Raw genomic sequence first — 16797 nt, forward strand, 5'->3', positions numbered from 1 at the left:
TCTCCCCATCATGCCCTAGTCCTAGCTGCTCTCAGTCCCTAGCAAAAGAGAGGTTCACCACCCCAAAGAGACAAAGACATCCCAAGGGTAGGAACTGGTTTCCACACTTGTTCCTTCCTCCTCAGAAAGAGGCTAAAGACCCAAGGGTACTAGATCAACCTCTCTTCAATCAAACTGAATAAACCACTATGTTCATTCTTACCTCTTAACTCTGACCAGAAGTCATCCTTGCCAGGCAGACCACTGTCCTGCCCCTCTGCAGATCTAACCCCCCGCCCCAGGAATACTTCTCCAACTCCCCCAGCTAGGTTAAGAGGCTCACTCACTCGGATCCAAGGAGTTCTTGTCAAACTCCTGCTGGGAGACAGGCCGCAGGCAGTACTCACTAACTGTCACCATGCGGCTCCCCACAGCCAGACGGACCATGGCCCGAGCATTGTCAGGATCGAGGCCTTCCACCTAAAGTGTTGGGGGGGAAGAAGTGAGTGGACCTGACCCACGTTCCTAGGACCACGCTGTCCACCCTTACCTCTAATAGGCCTGACCCCTGTGCCTCTCCCAGCAGACTGTGGGGCTTGGATACACTTTAAGTATGTAATCCTCAGGGACTTGTGGCATATGGCATTCTCTCCCTTTTAGTTGAAAACTGAGGCTCAGAAAGGCCCAGCAAGTAGTCCTGAGTTACTGAATGAGGCGGCAGGCCAGGCAGTCCTGAAAGACAAGGACTTCCGGCCTTTATACCCCAAACCCAATTCTGCCTCCCTCTGACCCTCATGTCAATTTTCCCTGCTGCCTGTCTTGGGCTCCAGGCACATCTTGGTTCCTTACCTTCCCATAGAGGCCTCGGTGAGGGCCAGAAAGGACCGCCACAGCTCCTCCAGGCGCCAGTCCTTGAGGCTGGTCTTCCTTATCCTTCTCTGGCTCCTCATCTGGCCTCAGCAGGTGGTGGGGGCCGGTGGGGGCCAGGGCCTGGACCTCAGTCAGGTTGGCGCCCAGCCCTAACCCCCTGGGCCTCAGTGAGTTGACACGGGGCTTCACCACTCTGCAGGGAACACAGAATATGGGCTTGTTGGGGGGATGCATCGGTCTTCAGTGCTCCGTTCCCCACCCCTACCCCCAACCACCACCCAAATCCCAACCTATCGATATGTTTGAGAGTATCCTTCCCAATCTCATATTAGGGACTATTTCTGACCTGCAGAAATGGCAATTTTATTTGGTTCAACCTAATAACCTATGGTGTATAACATCTATGACACAGTATTTACAGTGGGATATGAGGCAGATCCCAATAACCAAATATACTAATTTTTCTACAGGGGAAACCATGACTATTCATACCAAGCAAGAGAAACAGATTGTAAAAAGCTCAATGTCAATTCAGTTCACATTTGGCTGCCAAATAGTTTATGAAAAAAAAAAAAGTTTGGTTTTCAGAATTCTTTAGAGTTTAGAACTGTGGAGAATGGATTGTAATCTGTATGATCATGATAATAGCAAGTGTTTAGCCTATGCTTATCTGGGGCCAGGGCCTGCTGTAAGTGCTTTATGTGTATCATTTCACTTAACTCTCACAACAGCCCTGGGAAGTCAGTACTGTTATTATCCCCATTTTTCAGATGAGAAGCTGATGCCCAGAGAGGCAATCTTTACATAATAGGATCTCTTAATGGAGTTTCAAAGGGCAAATAGGAGGCTTAAACAGTAGTGGAAGGGGCTACTGAAATACATAGGGTGGTAATGTGCCCTCTCCCTGCCTGGATGGTTCTAAGTGGGCGGTAACCATGGGGGTCTGTTCCCTGGCCCGTCTGCTGTCCCCTGCCCCTACCCTAGAAACTCACTGATTGAAGGTACGGCCGATGCCCTCGCCAGGTTTCCAGCCCATGCCCCGCAGCATGGCCAGCCCATAGGCCTCTACAGGGACTGCCTCATAATCAGCCTCCTCCGGCACCTACGGGTTTAGGCAGAGGAAGGACGGTCAGGCTTGGCTTACAGTGGGCCCTCTGAAGTGTACTTGCTATCACCCACTGGGTGACCCTCGAGACTTCTTTTCCAGTCAGCTCAAGGGTGAATTTTTATTTCTTCTTGCCATCCCTCACTTTATTCCTCCATGTTCAGTCCTTGGACAAATCTTTATAAAGCACCTATTCTGTGCCAGCTACTGTTCTAGGTGCTGGGGATAAAACAGTGAACAAAATAGACAAAAACTCCTGCCCTTTGTGTGGCTTACATTCTAGTTGTGGAGACAGAATAAATAAAATTCATAAAACATGATATGCCAGGTAGTGATAAGTCATATGAAGAAAAATAAAGCAGGTTAAGGGGATGCAGAGGGCTGAAGAAAGGAGTGTCACTGAGTTGATATTTGAGCAGAGACCAGAAGGAGAGACAGAGGGAACCCTGAAGATAAGAGTCCTCCAAAGAGAACAGTAAGAGCAAAGGCCCTGAGGCAGGACAAGATCTTCTATGTGTGGAGAGAATTGTGAAAGTCAATCTGACTGAAACAGATGTGGAGGCAAAGAGGGGTGGTAAGGGATTAATCAGGAGAGCTGGGCAGGAGCCACGATAGGGTGGCAGCCACAGGGGGACAAGTGAGGAAGTTACTGCAATAGTCCAGATGAGAAATGCTGGTGGCTCAGACCAGAGAAGTGGTAGTGGTGATGGTGAGAAGTGGTCATATTCTGGATGTATTTTGAAGAGGAAGGATGGATGGAACTGTGATCAACTGAGATGCGGAAGGCTCTGAGAGGAGGGAAAATTAGAGAAAGGAGGCCAAAGCTGGAATAGGATGGAGAGTGAAGTGAAGGTCTTTTTAAGATGAAAGATACCAGAGGATGTCTGAAGGCTGATGAGAACAGTTCAGTTGAAAGAGTCTCTCTGGTGTGGGGCTATAGGAGAACTAGGACCCAAACAAGCATTGCCAAAAAATTGTGAACGAAGAGGTGAAAAGTAGGGTCCATGGGTATGAAAGACAGACTTGGTTACTTCTGTGGACACATCCCTCACCTCTCCTGTTATCACCTCCCATCATCACTCCCTCAATTCTTTATATTCGCTCTAGACACACCACAGATTGTCACTGATGGACACACACCATACCGAATTTCTGCCACCATGCCATTGTCTGGGTGGTTGCTGCCATTAGGAGCACTCACCCTCCTCTTCCCTCTCACTAAACCCTACCTGTCTTCCCGGCCTCACTCCTACCACTCTGATCTGAGTCTCCATCACCTCTAGCCTGGACTGCTGCTCTCCTTGCCTCTGCCTCTGCTTACTAGTCTGTTCTGCTCATAGCAGCCAGAGAGAGCCTGTCAAATCATAAGTCTTGTCCCTTCTCTGCTCAGAGCCCTCCCATGGCTCTCATCCCACTCAGAATAAAAGCCCAAGTCCTCACCATGGCCCACTTCTGACCTCACCTACTACCCTTCCCTGTCACTCATTCCACTCCAGCTAAGTTGGTCTCCTTGATGTTCCTCAAACACTCCAGGCAGAGTCTACCCTCAGGATCTTTACATTTCCTGTTCCCTTTGCTCATCTCCTTCAGATAATCCCAGAATCCAAGTATCTTTTCACACCTCAGTATCTGGATTCATTTGTTAATGCTTCCAAAAAGGATGGAAGGAGGCAGGGCGAGGCAGCAGGCCTTTAGTACACACACAGACTGTGCCTGCTGTGTGCAGGGACGCAAGTCCTGCCAGACAGGGCAGTGAGAGACTGGGGAAGGAGGGAGGCCAGGGGCCAGCTCACTGTCTCAGCCTGGGGTTCGCTGTCTGCCCCTTCCCCGGTGGGGGTGCATCCTTTCTGGATCATGGGGATAGCGAGCGTGGGGTCGACACCTGCATTCTCTCTCTCCTCCAGAGACTTCGTGGATTCTAAAGAAGAATGGGAGGGAGCAATGAGGTTCTACCCTATCCTTCCATTTTCCTCCCCTTCTTCCTTCACTAGGGCAAGGCAAAGGAGGGATCACTCACCCTCAATGAGCTCCTTCACAGCCTGGGACAGCATCCCATCCACCAAGACCTCAGTATGTGTGGATGGCCCAGGGGCCTGGGTCGGTGGCTGCCTGAGATGGCCATTCTGGATCAACGGGATGACAAGTTCCTTGGGGGCTTCTGAGGGCTGCACACTGATGTGGACACAGAGGGGGTGAAGTTGGGAGAGTAGCACAATCAGTGAGTTCTGAGCCACAACCCTTCATTCAGAAGAAACACAAGAGCCAAACACACCCCCAGCCCCATTGACTACACCCTCCCTTCTCCTGGCTGGCTCTCCTGTTATATCTCTGGTGGTGCTTTCTTTGGATCCTCTCCCCCATCCCCAACTCTTTTTTTTTTTTTTACCACCCCCAACTCTTAAATGTCAGTGCCTTCGAGGAATCAGTCCTCAGTTCTGGACCCTCTGTTCATCCCAAGACCCACTTCCGTGGCTTCCACTATGACCTAAAAATCACCATCTTCAGCCCAGACTCTCTCCCCCGCTCCAGGCTCCACACCAGCCTCCTGGATGGTTGATTCTCTTCTGGAAGTCCCTCCCTCAGACTGTCCTTTCCGAATTAAGCTGACGATCGCCTCCCACAACCTGAATCTGCCACTCTATCCTGCTCCCCGTATGGGAGAAGCCCCATCGCTTCACCTGGGACACTAGGAGTCCTGTCATTCTCCCCTCCTTTCCTTCTTTCAGAACGCACGCTCCTCAGGGTTCTCAAGGCCTAAAGACACTCCCTCTCAGGAATACATCCTCTCCTCTCAATCCCCTCGGCCAACAGGTCCAATTTCCCCACCTCTCCTACTAACTCCCTCCTTCTGAGCTCCACGGATTTTCTCCGGCTGTGCTTCAGACTTCCCAGGCCACTGTCACCAAGACAATCAACTCAAGATTCCACCCTCCCGGAGGCACCCACCGCACCGCGTTCCAAGGGATGAAACACCCAGCGCTTCACCTCTGCAGCTCCCTCCCTTTCTCGGTCTTCAAGAAATCCTTCTCCGGAGCCGCGTCTCCCGCCAGCCGTCTCCGGGCGGATGTGCGATTGAAGCTGAATGAAATTGGGGCACTGAAGGCTCCCGCAGGCCGCAAAACACCATCTTTGGCGTCCGCCATTTTCCCCTCTTCCCAGGCCGGCGTGCTGCTTGCTGGGAAGTGTAGTTTGCGCTCGCTTTGCTGGGGCTTGACCACCAGTGCTTCAACTACCTTTCCTAAGAAACACTGTGGCACCGCCAGGCGAAGGCGGATAGGGGCAGTAGGAAGTAATTGCCGCTCTTTTTACGTCACAAGAGTGCGTGGCGCCAAGCGTACAGGGAAATGTAGTTCTTGGGGAAGGTAGGCGTGGTAGAAGGTGGCTTCCTTCTTGCTAAGTCGTCACTCCTTCGTGTAGGCGTTTATTGGTCGCCTGCTGTGTGCACGTTACTGTGCCCTACTGGTGTGGGAAATGTAGGTAAAATAAATCATTAAGAAAAAAATCTGGGGCTTCCCTGGTGGCGCAGTGGTTGAGAATCTGCCTGCCAATGTAGGCGACACGGGTTCGAGCCCTGGTCTGGGAAGATCTCACATGCCGTGGAGCGACTAGGCTCGTGAGCCACAACTAACTGAGCCTGCGCGTCTGGAGCCTGTGCTCCACAACAAGAGAGGCTGCGACAGTGAGAGGCCAGCGCACCGCGATGAAGAGTGGCCCCCGCTTGCCGCAACTAGAGAAAGCCCTTGCACGGAAACGAAGACCCAACACAGCCATAAATAAATAATTTTTTAAAAAAAGAAAAAAGAAAAAAATCTGGGCTTCCCTGGTGGCGCAGTGGTTAAGAATCCGCCTGCCAGTGCAGGGGACAAGGGTTCGAGCCCTGGTCCGGGAAGATCCCACATGCCACGGAGCAACTAAGCCCAAGCGCCGCAACTACTGAGCCTGCACTCTAAAGCCCGTGAGCCACAACTACAGAGCCCACGTGCCACAACTACTGAAGCCTGCGTGCCTAGAGCCCATGCCCTGCAACAAGAGAAGCCACCGTAATGAGAAGCACGCGCACTGCAACGAAGAGTAGCCCCCACTGGCCGCAACTAGAGAAAGCCCGTGCACAGCAATGAAGACCCAACACAGCCAAAAAAAAAAAGTTATATAGGGATTTTAGACTGTGCTGGGTCGGTGCCCCTAATGCCTACATTGTTCAAGGGTCAACTGTATTAATAAAATAGTCTGGCCTCCTCTCTAGAGGCTCCAAGTCTAGTGGGGAACAATGACACTCAAAACGGATTTTTAAAAAAATAGTTCCTACCAACTTTAAATATGTTGTGAGAGCCAGGTCCTAAGCCCTCAGAAGATTAATGAGACAGACTCCTGTCTCAAGAGTTTGTAAAGTAGAAGAGTGATACTTAAACAAATAGTCACAAGAAAGAATACTACAAATCTGCTAAAAATTCATCCCAAGGAAATCATCCAAGATGTGCAAAAGTATTTTTATATGAGATTCATCAGAGTATTATTTATTGTAACAAAAGCTTGAAGACCACTTCAATGAACAACAAAAGGGCTAAAAAGGCTAAATGAATTACGGCACATGGTTTGGGTGGAACGAATATACTAGAGCCTTTAAATATGAAGCTATACATATAGTTAAATGAAATGGGGACATAGTCACAATGTTTGGAAAGTAGAATAGTATGGTGGGTCAGAGGTTGCTCTTGAAAACAGGAAGCCCAATATTCAATCAATTTTGTGGCCCTGTTTTGAGGCTTACAAGCCCTGGGCATCCTGGGATGGGCCCTGGTATCTCAAGGGAGAAGCCATTTTGGTTTTCAAAATATACAACAACAACAAAAACTTTAAATTTTTATTTTGAAATACTTTTAGACTAAAAGAAATGTTGAAAAAATAGTACAGAGAGTCCCTGTATATCCAGATCCCCCCTAAACATTTTATATAACAATAGTATAATTATCATAATCAGGAAATTAACATTGATGCAATACAATTAACTAAATGATAATTTTCTGTTCCAGGATTCAATCTGGGATCATACTTTGCATGTAATGGTAATGCCTTTTTTAAAAAATTTATTTTTTATTTTATTTTATTTTTGGCTGTGTTGGCTCTTTGTTGCTACGCACGGGCTTTTCTCTGGTTGTGGCGAGCGGGGGCTACTCTTCGTTGAGGTGCGCAGGCTTCTCTTGTTGTGGAGCACGGGCTCTTGGCGTGTGGGCTTCAGTAGTTGCGGCGCACTGGCTTAGTTGCTCCGCAGCATGTGGGATCTCCCCGGGCCAGGGATCAAACCCGTGTCCCCTGCATTGGCAGGAGGATTCTTAACCACTGCACCACCAGGGAAGCCCTGGTAATGCCTTTTTAATTCTCCTCCAACCTGTGAAAATTCCTGTCTTTCCTTGTCTTTCATGACCTTAACATTTTTGAAGAGTACAGTTCAGTTATTTTGTAGAATGTCCCTCAGTTTGGGCTTGTCTGATGAGTTCTCACAATTAGGCTGAGGTTATGGGTTCCTGGCAAGAATGACACAAAGGTGATGTGCCCTTCTCATCACATCATATCAGAGGGTTCACAATATTATATCTTATTACTAATGATGTGAACATTGCCTGGGAGGTGAACTGTCCATGGCTGAAGTGATACCCATTTCCTGAAGCAGCCACCTGAGATAGTGTGCACAATACAGGCTTACACAGGCTAGGGCCAGAGGTCCCTGAGGGTCTTGCCTTCTGGGTTGGTTCACACCTGGTCTCTGACTCACTCCTGACATGTGCCACAGAGCTCATGCCAAGTCCTGATGCAAAACTTCGTGGTGAAAATGTAATGGGAGAAAAGACACTTTTTCCCCTATCTTTCCTTCATTCTGAAAACAAAATCAGGAATTTTTTTCTATACAAGCACTGAGAAAAGTATTTGCTTGCCATGCAATGAAGGAAGAATATGAAAGTTTTGCAAACTCAACCATTTATTCTTTTGTTCATTGAATAAACATTAATTGAGCACCTACTCTGTTACATGCCCTTCCTTCAAGGTACTCATATGGGATTATGGGGAAAACCCATGGTTACGAGTGTGGTTATGGCTGTAGACAAACAGGGCTGTGGGAAGGGGTGGCTGAGAAGACAGAAGGGGATTATGCCACTTCTAAGAGGGGCTGAAAATTTTAAAAGCTTTCTAAAAGATGGCAGGAAGCGAAGCTGGAGTGATGTGCAGTGGTTTGGTCATGGGTAGCAAGGAATTCGAGGCTTAGGACTTTCTGCTGCATGTGATGAGAGAGTCATGAGAAGGTTATGTGACATGACAAAATTTATGTTTTAAAAAAGTAATGTAGGGGGACTTCCCTGGTGGTGCAGTGGTTAAGAATCCGCCTGCCAGTGCAGGGGACAAGGGTTCGAGCCCTGGTCTGGGAAGATCCCACATGCCGCGGAGCAACTAAGCCTGTGCACCACAACTACTGAGTGCTCTAGAGCACGCGAGCCACAACTACTGAGCCTGTGTGCCACAACTATTGAAGCCTGTGCGCTTAGAGCCCGTGCTCCACAACAAGAGAAGCCACCGCAGTGAGAAGCTCACGCACCGCAATGAAGAGTAGCCCCCGCTCGCCGCAACTAGAGAAAGTCCGCGTGCAGCAACGAAGACCCAATGCAGCTAAAATAAATTTAAAAAACAAAAAGTAATATAGGGACTTCCCTGGTGGTCCAGTGGTTAAGACTCTGGCTTCCACTGCAGGGGGCGTGGGTTCGATCCCTGGTCGGGGAGATCCCGCATGCCATGCTGTGCGGCCAAAAATTAAAAAAAAAAAAAAGTAATGTATATCAAAGGTATAGGGACAATGTACTCAATACACAAAGAACTCCTGTAGTTCAATAACTATAAAAGGCAAGCAACCCCCAACTGAAAAATGGGCAGTGGACATAATTAGGTGGTTCACGAAATGGGAAATACAAATAGCCATGAAGCACATGTAAAGATTCTCAACCTCACTAATACTCAAAGCAATGCAAATAAATAAATAATAAAATGTTCTTCATTTAACTCATTGGTAAAGACCAAAAGTAAAAATGACAAATACTTCTGTGGTAAGTTCTCTATGCCAATTGCCCAACTAAGCACTCGTTTAGTCCTCCAAAGGATTCTGTGAGGTAGGAACTATTTTAAAAATCCATTTTACATATAAGAGAACTGCAGCACAGAGAGGGTAACTGAGTTGGCCAAGATCACAAAACAGTAAGTACTATGGATGATGCCCAGAGTTACTAAAGATGGAAGAAAATGGGCACGTTCATACACTGCTGATAGGGGCACAAATTGATTCAACATTTATCAGGGGCAGTATAATAATATATATGCCTTCCCTGACCCAATGACTCCATTTCTAAGAATAGATCTGAAGGAAAGAATGGAAAATTGGGGCAGGATGTTCTGTATGCTAATGAGTGAATGTATGTTATACTTTTACTAAAAAGGTTTAAAAATTCTTCATGGCTTGACAAGGAACAATAGCTACAATATTTCGTTAAATGGAAAAAGCAATTTGAGGAATATGTAGGGGATTTCAGGGAAATTAATAACGTTCTCTTATTTAACATGGTGAGAGTCACACAGGTACTGTACTGATTTTACAATTTGTCAAACTGTTCATGTATGTTGTATGCATGTTCTTCTCTATTAGGTATATTTCACTTTTTTAAAAAATAGAGAAGCACTTCCTGAATAGTAGCTCTAGGAGCTTGGTAGACCTTATCCTTAACAAAGCAACCCTAACTAGTGAAAGTTATTTTTTAAGACAACACTTTAAAGTCTCTGGGAATTGCATAAGGGCATACAGGAAATGGAGAAACATTTGTTCAAGAAACTCCAATAAATCACTGTAAGAACACCAAGAGTCTGGCTCTTGAGCCATGACTTGCTCCCTCCCTGCACCCCAGCTCAGTGTGACAAAAAGAAGCTCTACTCCAGGACAGTGTGGCCAAGAACATGGGGCTCTCTCTCCCTCCAGCTCCAAGTCTAGGGCAGTGATTTCTCCTCATGAGGGGTAGGCTACCAGCATGTCTCATCTCCTCCAGCCCCATGTTACAGAAGCTCTATTCTGGGAACGCATGACTAAGAGGTCTGGTGCTCTCTTCTACCACCCAGACCCCATTCTTAGGGTGGAAGCTTTACCCCAGTGTGGCAGACCAAGTATACTGGGCCCCAATTGCCCACTCCACAGCTTACTGTTAGAGTGGGGGTTCCACACTGCGAAAGACAAGCAGATAATGCCAAGGGATATAACCTCCCCAGCATCCTGCTCATAGAAGAGGAGTGTCAGTCACTCCAAGAGAAGTGGGCTTCTGATCCACCCCCAGCTCTTGAGGGGGAGTAAAAAGAACAGACAGTTTAATAGCTCTCCTTAAGGGGACTGACTTTATTTGGACAGAAAGTCAAGAAGTTAAAGAATAAGGGCTTTATGAGCAATTAAGAGGTGGCTGGTATCTCCAAGATAGCAACAAGCAAAACAGAGAGAAACAGCTAAGAAGAATCCTTCTAGGGTCAAAGCAAGCCACAAAGACTGCTCTCAAAGACTACACCATACTTATACCGGAAACATTGTAAATCAACTATTCTTCAATTAAAAAAAAAGATTTAAAAAAAGACTGCCCCATATTTTAATTGAATAAGGGGCCTGACTTTAATTGAATAAGACTTTAATTGGTTAACTGGAAAAAATTATGCACCAGGGTACTGTAAAAAATTAGTACCGGTTAAGCTAGGTGTGGTATCAATACAGGCAGACCAGCCAGAAATTAAACCAGGAGATCAGGGAAAGAAACAAAGAGAGCCTGGATAAAAGCAAGGTCATCCCAGGGTGACTGTGCTCATGCCCAAGCCTGAACCCTTTGAAGAAGGACATCAGGTGGAAATAGATTTGACTAAATTAGTCCAGTCAAGTCACTAAACAAATAAACAAGCAAAAGAAAACAAAAATGGGCAGATCAGTATCTAGAGTTGCTATAATATATTATCTAAAATGTTCAGTGAAATATGCAAAGAAACAAGAAAATGTGACACATACATGGCAGGAGCAGGAGGAACAGGAAACAGAAACTGTTAGAGGGCCCAAATGTAGGACCTAACAGATAAAGACTTCAACGTGAAACAGGAAGGAAGGGGGCAGGGCACAATCTTTAAAAGAATGACATACCAGTTGAGGATAAGACATAAACTGGTTAGAACCAACTAGGTCCAAGATGGCAGAAGATTCAACTTCCAAGAGACCTTGAGCCTCATTATATGCTCATTTTGATATATTAGCATATGCTAAATGACACACCCACAGGCACCATGACAGTTCCGAGGCTAAACAGAGAAGGCCAAAAAGTAGGTGGTAGCCCAAATCCTGGAAATCCTTGCCCCTTCTCCAAAATAGTTGGAATAATCCTCCCACTCAGTCTACATAATTACTGAGCCCAAAGAAACTAACCACCCCATATTTCAGGGCCTCTCGCCTTCTGAGCTGGTCCACACTCTGTCTGTGGAGTGTATTTCTCTCAGGGCCACTCTCGCCTTTTGAGACAGACTGCATTCTGTCTATGGAATGTGTATCTCTCTAAATAAATCCACTTTTTACCTATCACTTTGTCTCTCACTGAATTCTTTCTGCGATGAGACATAAAGAACCGGAGCTTCATTAAGTGCTGAGACCAGCTGTGTGATTTCAATTAAAAGACAGTGGGTTTAAGTCCCAATCTGGGTTTCAGCTGGACTTGAGTTCCAGTCTGAGGTGTACGGTTTCAAAAACAGCTATTAAATTTGTTCAAAGAAGTAAGAAATCATGTATAAAGATGTAAGGGAGGAAAAAGTGATGTGATGACAGGAGCAAAGAGAAAGAGATTGGAAGATGCTATGCTTCTGGCTTTGAAGATAGAAGAAGGGGCCACAAGCCAAGGGATATAGGTGGCCACTAGAAACCAGAAAAAGCAAGGAAACTGATTCTCCCCTAGAGCCTCCAGGAGGAATGTAGCCCTAACAACACCTTGAATTTAGGAACTCTGACTTCCAGAACTGAACCAAGATGGCAGAGTAGGACGTGCTCTCACTTCCTCTTGCGAGAACACCAGAATCACAACTAGCTGCTGGACAATCATCAACAGGAAGACACTGGAACTCACCAAAAAAGACACCCCACATCCAAAGACAAAGGAGAAGCCACAATGAGATGGTAGGAGGGGTGCAATCAGAGTAAAATCAAATCCCATAACTGCTGGATGGGTGACTCACAGACTGGAGAACACTTATACCACAGAAGTCCACCCACTGGAGTGAAGGTTCTGAGCCCCACGTCAGGTTCCCAACCTGGGGGTCTGGCAACAGGAGGAGGAATTCCTAGAGAATCAGACTTTGAAGGTTAGTGGGATTTGATTGCAGGACTTCGACAGGACTGGGGGAAACAGAGACTCCACTCTTGGAGGGCACACACAAAGTAGTGTGTGCATTGGGACCCAGGGGAAGGATCAGTGACCCCAGGGGAGACTGAACCAGACCTACCTGCTAGTGTTGGAGGGTCTCCTGCAGAGGCAGCGGTGGCTGTGGCTCACTGTGGGGATGGGGACACTGGCAGCAGAAGTTCTGGGAAGTACTCCTTGGCGTGAGCCCTCCCAGGGTCCGCCATTGGCCCCACCGAGGAGCCCAGGTGGGCTCCAGTGTTGGGTTGCCTCAGGCCAAACAATCAACAGGGAGGGAACCCAGCCACACCCATCAGCAGTCAAGTGGATTTAAGTTTTACTGAGCTCTGCCCACCAGAGCAACAGTCAGCTCTACCCACCACCAGTCCCTCTCATCAGGAAACTTGCACAAGCCTCTTAGATAGCCTCATTCACCAGAGGGCAGACAGCAGAAGCAAGAAGACTACAATCCTACAGCCTGTGGAAAAAAAACCCACATTCACAGAAAGACAGAAAAGATGAAAAGGCAGAGAGCTATGTACCAGATGAAGGAACATGATAAAACCCCAGAAAAACAACTAAATGAAGTGAAGATAGGCAACCTTCCAGAAAAAAGAATTCAGAATAATGACAGTGAAGATGATCCAGGACCTCGGAAAAAGAATGGAGGCAAAGATCGAGAAAAGGCAAGAAATGTTTAACAAAGACCTAGAAGAATTAAAGAACAAACAAACAAAGATGAACAATACAGTAACTGAAATGAAAACTACACTAGAAGGAATCAACAGCAGAATAACTGAGGCAGAAGAACGGATAAGTGACCTGGAAGACACAATGGTGCAATTCACTGCTGCAGAACAGAATAAAGAAAAAAGGATGAAAATAAATGAAGACAGCCTAGAAGACCTCTGGGACAACATTAAACGCAACAACATTCGCATTATAGGGGTCCCAGAAGGAGAAGAGAGAGAGAAAGGACCCGAGAAAATATTTGAAGAGATTATATAGTCGAAAACTTCCCTAACATGGGAAAGGAGATAGCCACCGAAGTCCAGGAAGCGCAGAGAGTCCCATACAGGGTAAATCCAAAGACAAACACGCTGAGATACATAGTAATCAAACTGGCAAAAATTAAAGACAAAGAAAAATTATTGAAAGCAGCAAGGCAAAAATGACAAATAACATACAAGGGAACTCCCATAAGGTTAACAGCTGATTTCTCAGCAGAAACTTTACAAGCCAGAAGGGACTGGCATGATATACTTAAAGTGATGAAAGGGAAGAACCTACAACCAAGATTACTCTACCCGGCAAGGGTCTCATTCAGATTCGATGGAGAAATCAAAAGCTTTACAGACAAGCAAAAGCTAAGAGAATTCAGCACCACCAAACCAGCCCTACAACAAATGCTAAAGGAACTTCTCTAAGTGGGAAACACAAGACAAGAAAAGGACCTACAAAAAGAAACCCAGAACAATTAGGAAAATGGTCATAGGAACATACATATCGATAATTACTTTAAACGTGAATGGACTAAAGGTTCCAACCAAAAGACACAGGCTTGCTGTATGGATACAAAAACAAGACCCATCTACATGCTGTCTACAAGAGACCCACTTCAGACCTAGGGACACATACAGACTGAAAGTGAGGGGATGGAAAAAGATATTCCATGCAAATGGAAATCTAAAGAAAGCTGGAGTAGCAATACTCATATCAGATAAAATGGACTTTAAAATAAAGAATGTTACAAGAGACAAGGAAGGACACTACATAATGATCAAGGGGTCAATCCAAGAAGAAGATATAACAATTATAAATATATATGCACCCAACATAGGAGCACCTCAATACATAAGGCAACTGCTAACAGCTATAAAAGAGGAAATCGACAGTAACACAATAATAGTGGGGGACTTTAACACCTCACTTACACCAATGGACAGATCATCCAAAATGAAAATAAACAAGGAAACAGAAGCTTTAAATGACACAATAGACCAGATAGATTTAATTGATATTTATAGGACATTCCATGTAAAAACAGCAGATTACACTTTCTTCTCAAGTGTGCACGGAACATTCTCCAGGATAGATCACATCTTGGGTCACAAATCAAGCCACAGTAAATTTAAGAAAATTGAAATCATATCAAGCATCTTTTCTGACCACAACGCTATGAGATTAGAAATGAATTACAGAGAAAAAAATGTAAAAAAGACAAACACATGGAGGCTAAACAATACGTTACTAAATAACCAAGAGATCACTGAAGAAATCAAAGAGGAAATCAAAAAATACCTAGAGACAAATGACAATGAAAACACGGCGATCCAAAACCTATGGGATGCAGCAAAAGCAGTTCTAAGAGGGAAGTTTATAGCTATACAAGCCTACCTCAAGAAAAAAGAAAAATTTCAAATAAACAATCTAACCTTACACCTAAAGGAACTGGAGAAAGAAGAACAAACAAAACCCAAAGTTAGTAGAAGGAAAGAAATCATAAAGATCAGAGCAGAAATAAATGAAATAGAACCAAAGAAAACAATAGCAAAGGTCAATAAAACTAAAAGCTGGTTCTTTGAGAAGATAAACAAAATTGATAAACCATTAGCCAGACTCATCAAGAAAAAGAGTGAGAGGACTCAAATCAATAAAATTAGAAATGAAAAAGGAGAAGTTACAAAAGACACCGCAGAAATACAAAGCAACCTAAGAGACTACTACAAGCAACTCTATGCCAATAAAATGGACAACCTGGAAGAAATGGACAAATTCTTCCTAGACTGAACCAGGAAGAAACAGAAAGTATGAACAGACCAATCACAAGTAATGAAATTTAAACTGTGTTTAAAAATCTTCCAACAAACAAAAGTCCAGGACGAGATGGCTTCACAGGTGAATTCTATCAAACATTTAGAGAAGAGCTAACACCCATCCTTCTCAAACTCTTCCGAAAAATTGCAGAGGAAGGAACACTCCCAAACTCATTCTATGAGGCCACCATCACCCTGATACCAAAACCAGACAAAGATACTACAAAAAAAGAAAACTACAGACCAATATGACTGATGAATACAGATGCAAAAATCCTCAACAAAATACTAGCAAACAGAATCCAACACCACATTAAAAGGATCGTACACCATGATCAAGTGGGATTTATCCCAGGGATGCAAGGATTCTTCTATATACATAAATCAATCAATGTGATAAACCATATTAACAAATTGAAGAATAAAAACCATATGATCATCTCAATAGATGCAGAAAAAGCCTTTTGACAAAATTCAACACCCATTTATGATAAAAACTCTCCAGAAAGTGGGCATAGAGGGAACCTACCTCAACATAATAAAGGCCATATATGACAAACTCACAGCAAACATCATTCTCAATGGTGAAAAACTGAAAGCATTTCCTCTAAGATCAGGAACAAGACAAGGATGTCCACTCTCACCAGTATTATTCAACATAGTTTTGGAAGTCCTAGCCATGGCAATCAGAGAAGAAAAAGAAATAAAAGGAATATAAATTGGAAAAGAAGAAGTAAAACTCACTGTTTGCAGATGACATGATACTATAGAGAATCCTAAAAATGCCACCAGATAACTACTAGAGCTAATCAATGAATTTGGTAAAGTTTCAGGATACAAAATTAATGCACATAAATCTCTTGCATTCCTATACAATGATGATAAAAAATCCGAAAGAGAAATTAAGGAAACACTCTCATTTACCATTGCAACAAAAAGAATAAAATACCTAGGAATAAACCTACCTAGGGAGACAAAAGACCTGTATGCAGAAAACTATAAGACACTGATGAAAGAAATTAAAGATGATACCAACAGATGGAGAGATATACCATGTTCTTGGATTGGAAGAAACAATATTGTGAAAATGAGTATACTACCCAAAGCAATCTACAGATTCAATGCAATCCCTATCAAATTACCAATGGCATTTTTTACGGAACTAGAACAAAAAATCTTAAAATTTGTATGGAGACACAAAAGACCTCGAGTAGCCAAAGCAGTCTTGAGGGAAAAAAACGGAGCTGGAGGAATCAGACTCCCTGACTTCAGACTATACTACAAAGCTACAGTAATCAAGACAATATGGTACTGGCTCAAAAACAGAAACATAGATCAATGGAACAAGACAGAAAGCCCAGAGATAAACCCACACACCTATGGTCAACTAATCTATGACAAAGGAGGCAAGGATATACAATGGAGAAAAGACAGCTTCTTCAATAAGTGGTGCTGGGAAAACTGGACAGCTACATGTAAAAGAATGAAATTAGAACACTCCCTAACACCATACACAAAAATAAACTCAAAATGGATTCGAGACCTAAACATAAGACCGGACACTATAAAATTCTTAGAGGAAAACATAGGAAGA

The 16797-nt window shown here is 44.6% G+C and overlaps 1 protein-coding gene across 11 annotated transcripts in view; it reads right to left on the minus strand.

The window, feature by feature from the left end:
- Positions 1 to 16797, minus strand: part of GPKOW (G-patch domain and KOW motifs) — a 54999-nt gene that overhangs the window by 31809 nt on the left and 6393 nt on the right. For 6 of the 11 annotated variants that reach the window (XR_009500304.1, XR_009500305.1, XM_059911528.1 and 3 more), the window contains exons 2-7: positions 4940 to 5129; positions 3972 to 4126; positions 3748 to 3872; positions 1842 to 1951; positions 829 to 1042; positions 327 to 459 (exon numbers count right to left, since the gene is read on the minus strand). Coding sequence is in view for 9 of the 11 variants with exons in the window: in XM_059911528.1 (XP_059767511.1) it covers positions 327 to 459; positions 829 to 1042; positions 1842 to 1951; positions 3748 to 3872; positions 3972 to 4126; positions 4940 to 5129 (927 nt within the window). In the remaining 2 variants the exon portion in view is untranslated. Of the gene's footprint in view, positions 1 to 326; positions 460 to 828; positions 1043 to 1841; positions 1952 to 3747; positions 3873 to 3971; positions 4127 to 4900; positions 5414 to 16797 lie in introns of those variants that run through there. The other 5 variants (XM_059911533.1, XM_059911530.1, XM_059911531.1 and 2 more) reach the window with 3 other exon arrangements.

This window comes from Balaenoptera ricei, chromosome X (assembly GCF_028023285.1).
Source record: "Balaenoptera ricei isolate mBalRic1 chromosome X, mBalRic1.hap2, whole genome shotgun sequence".
Lineage (NCBI taxonomy): Eukaryota > Metazoa > Chordata > Mammalia > Artiodactyla > Balaenopteridae > Balaenoptera > Balaenoptera ricei.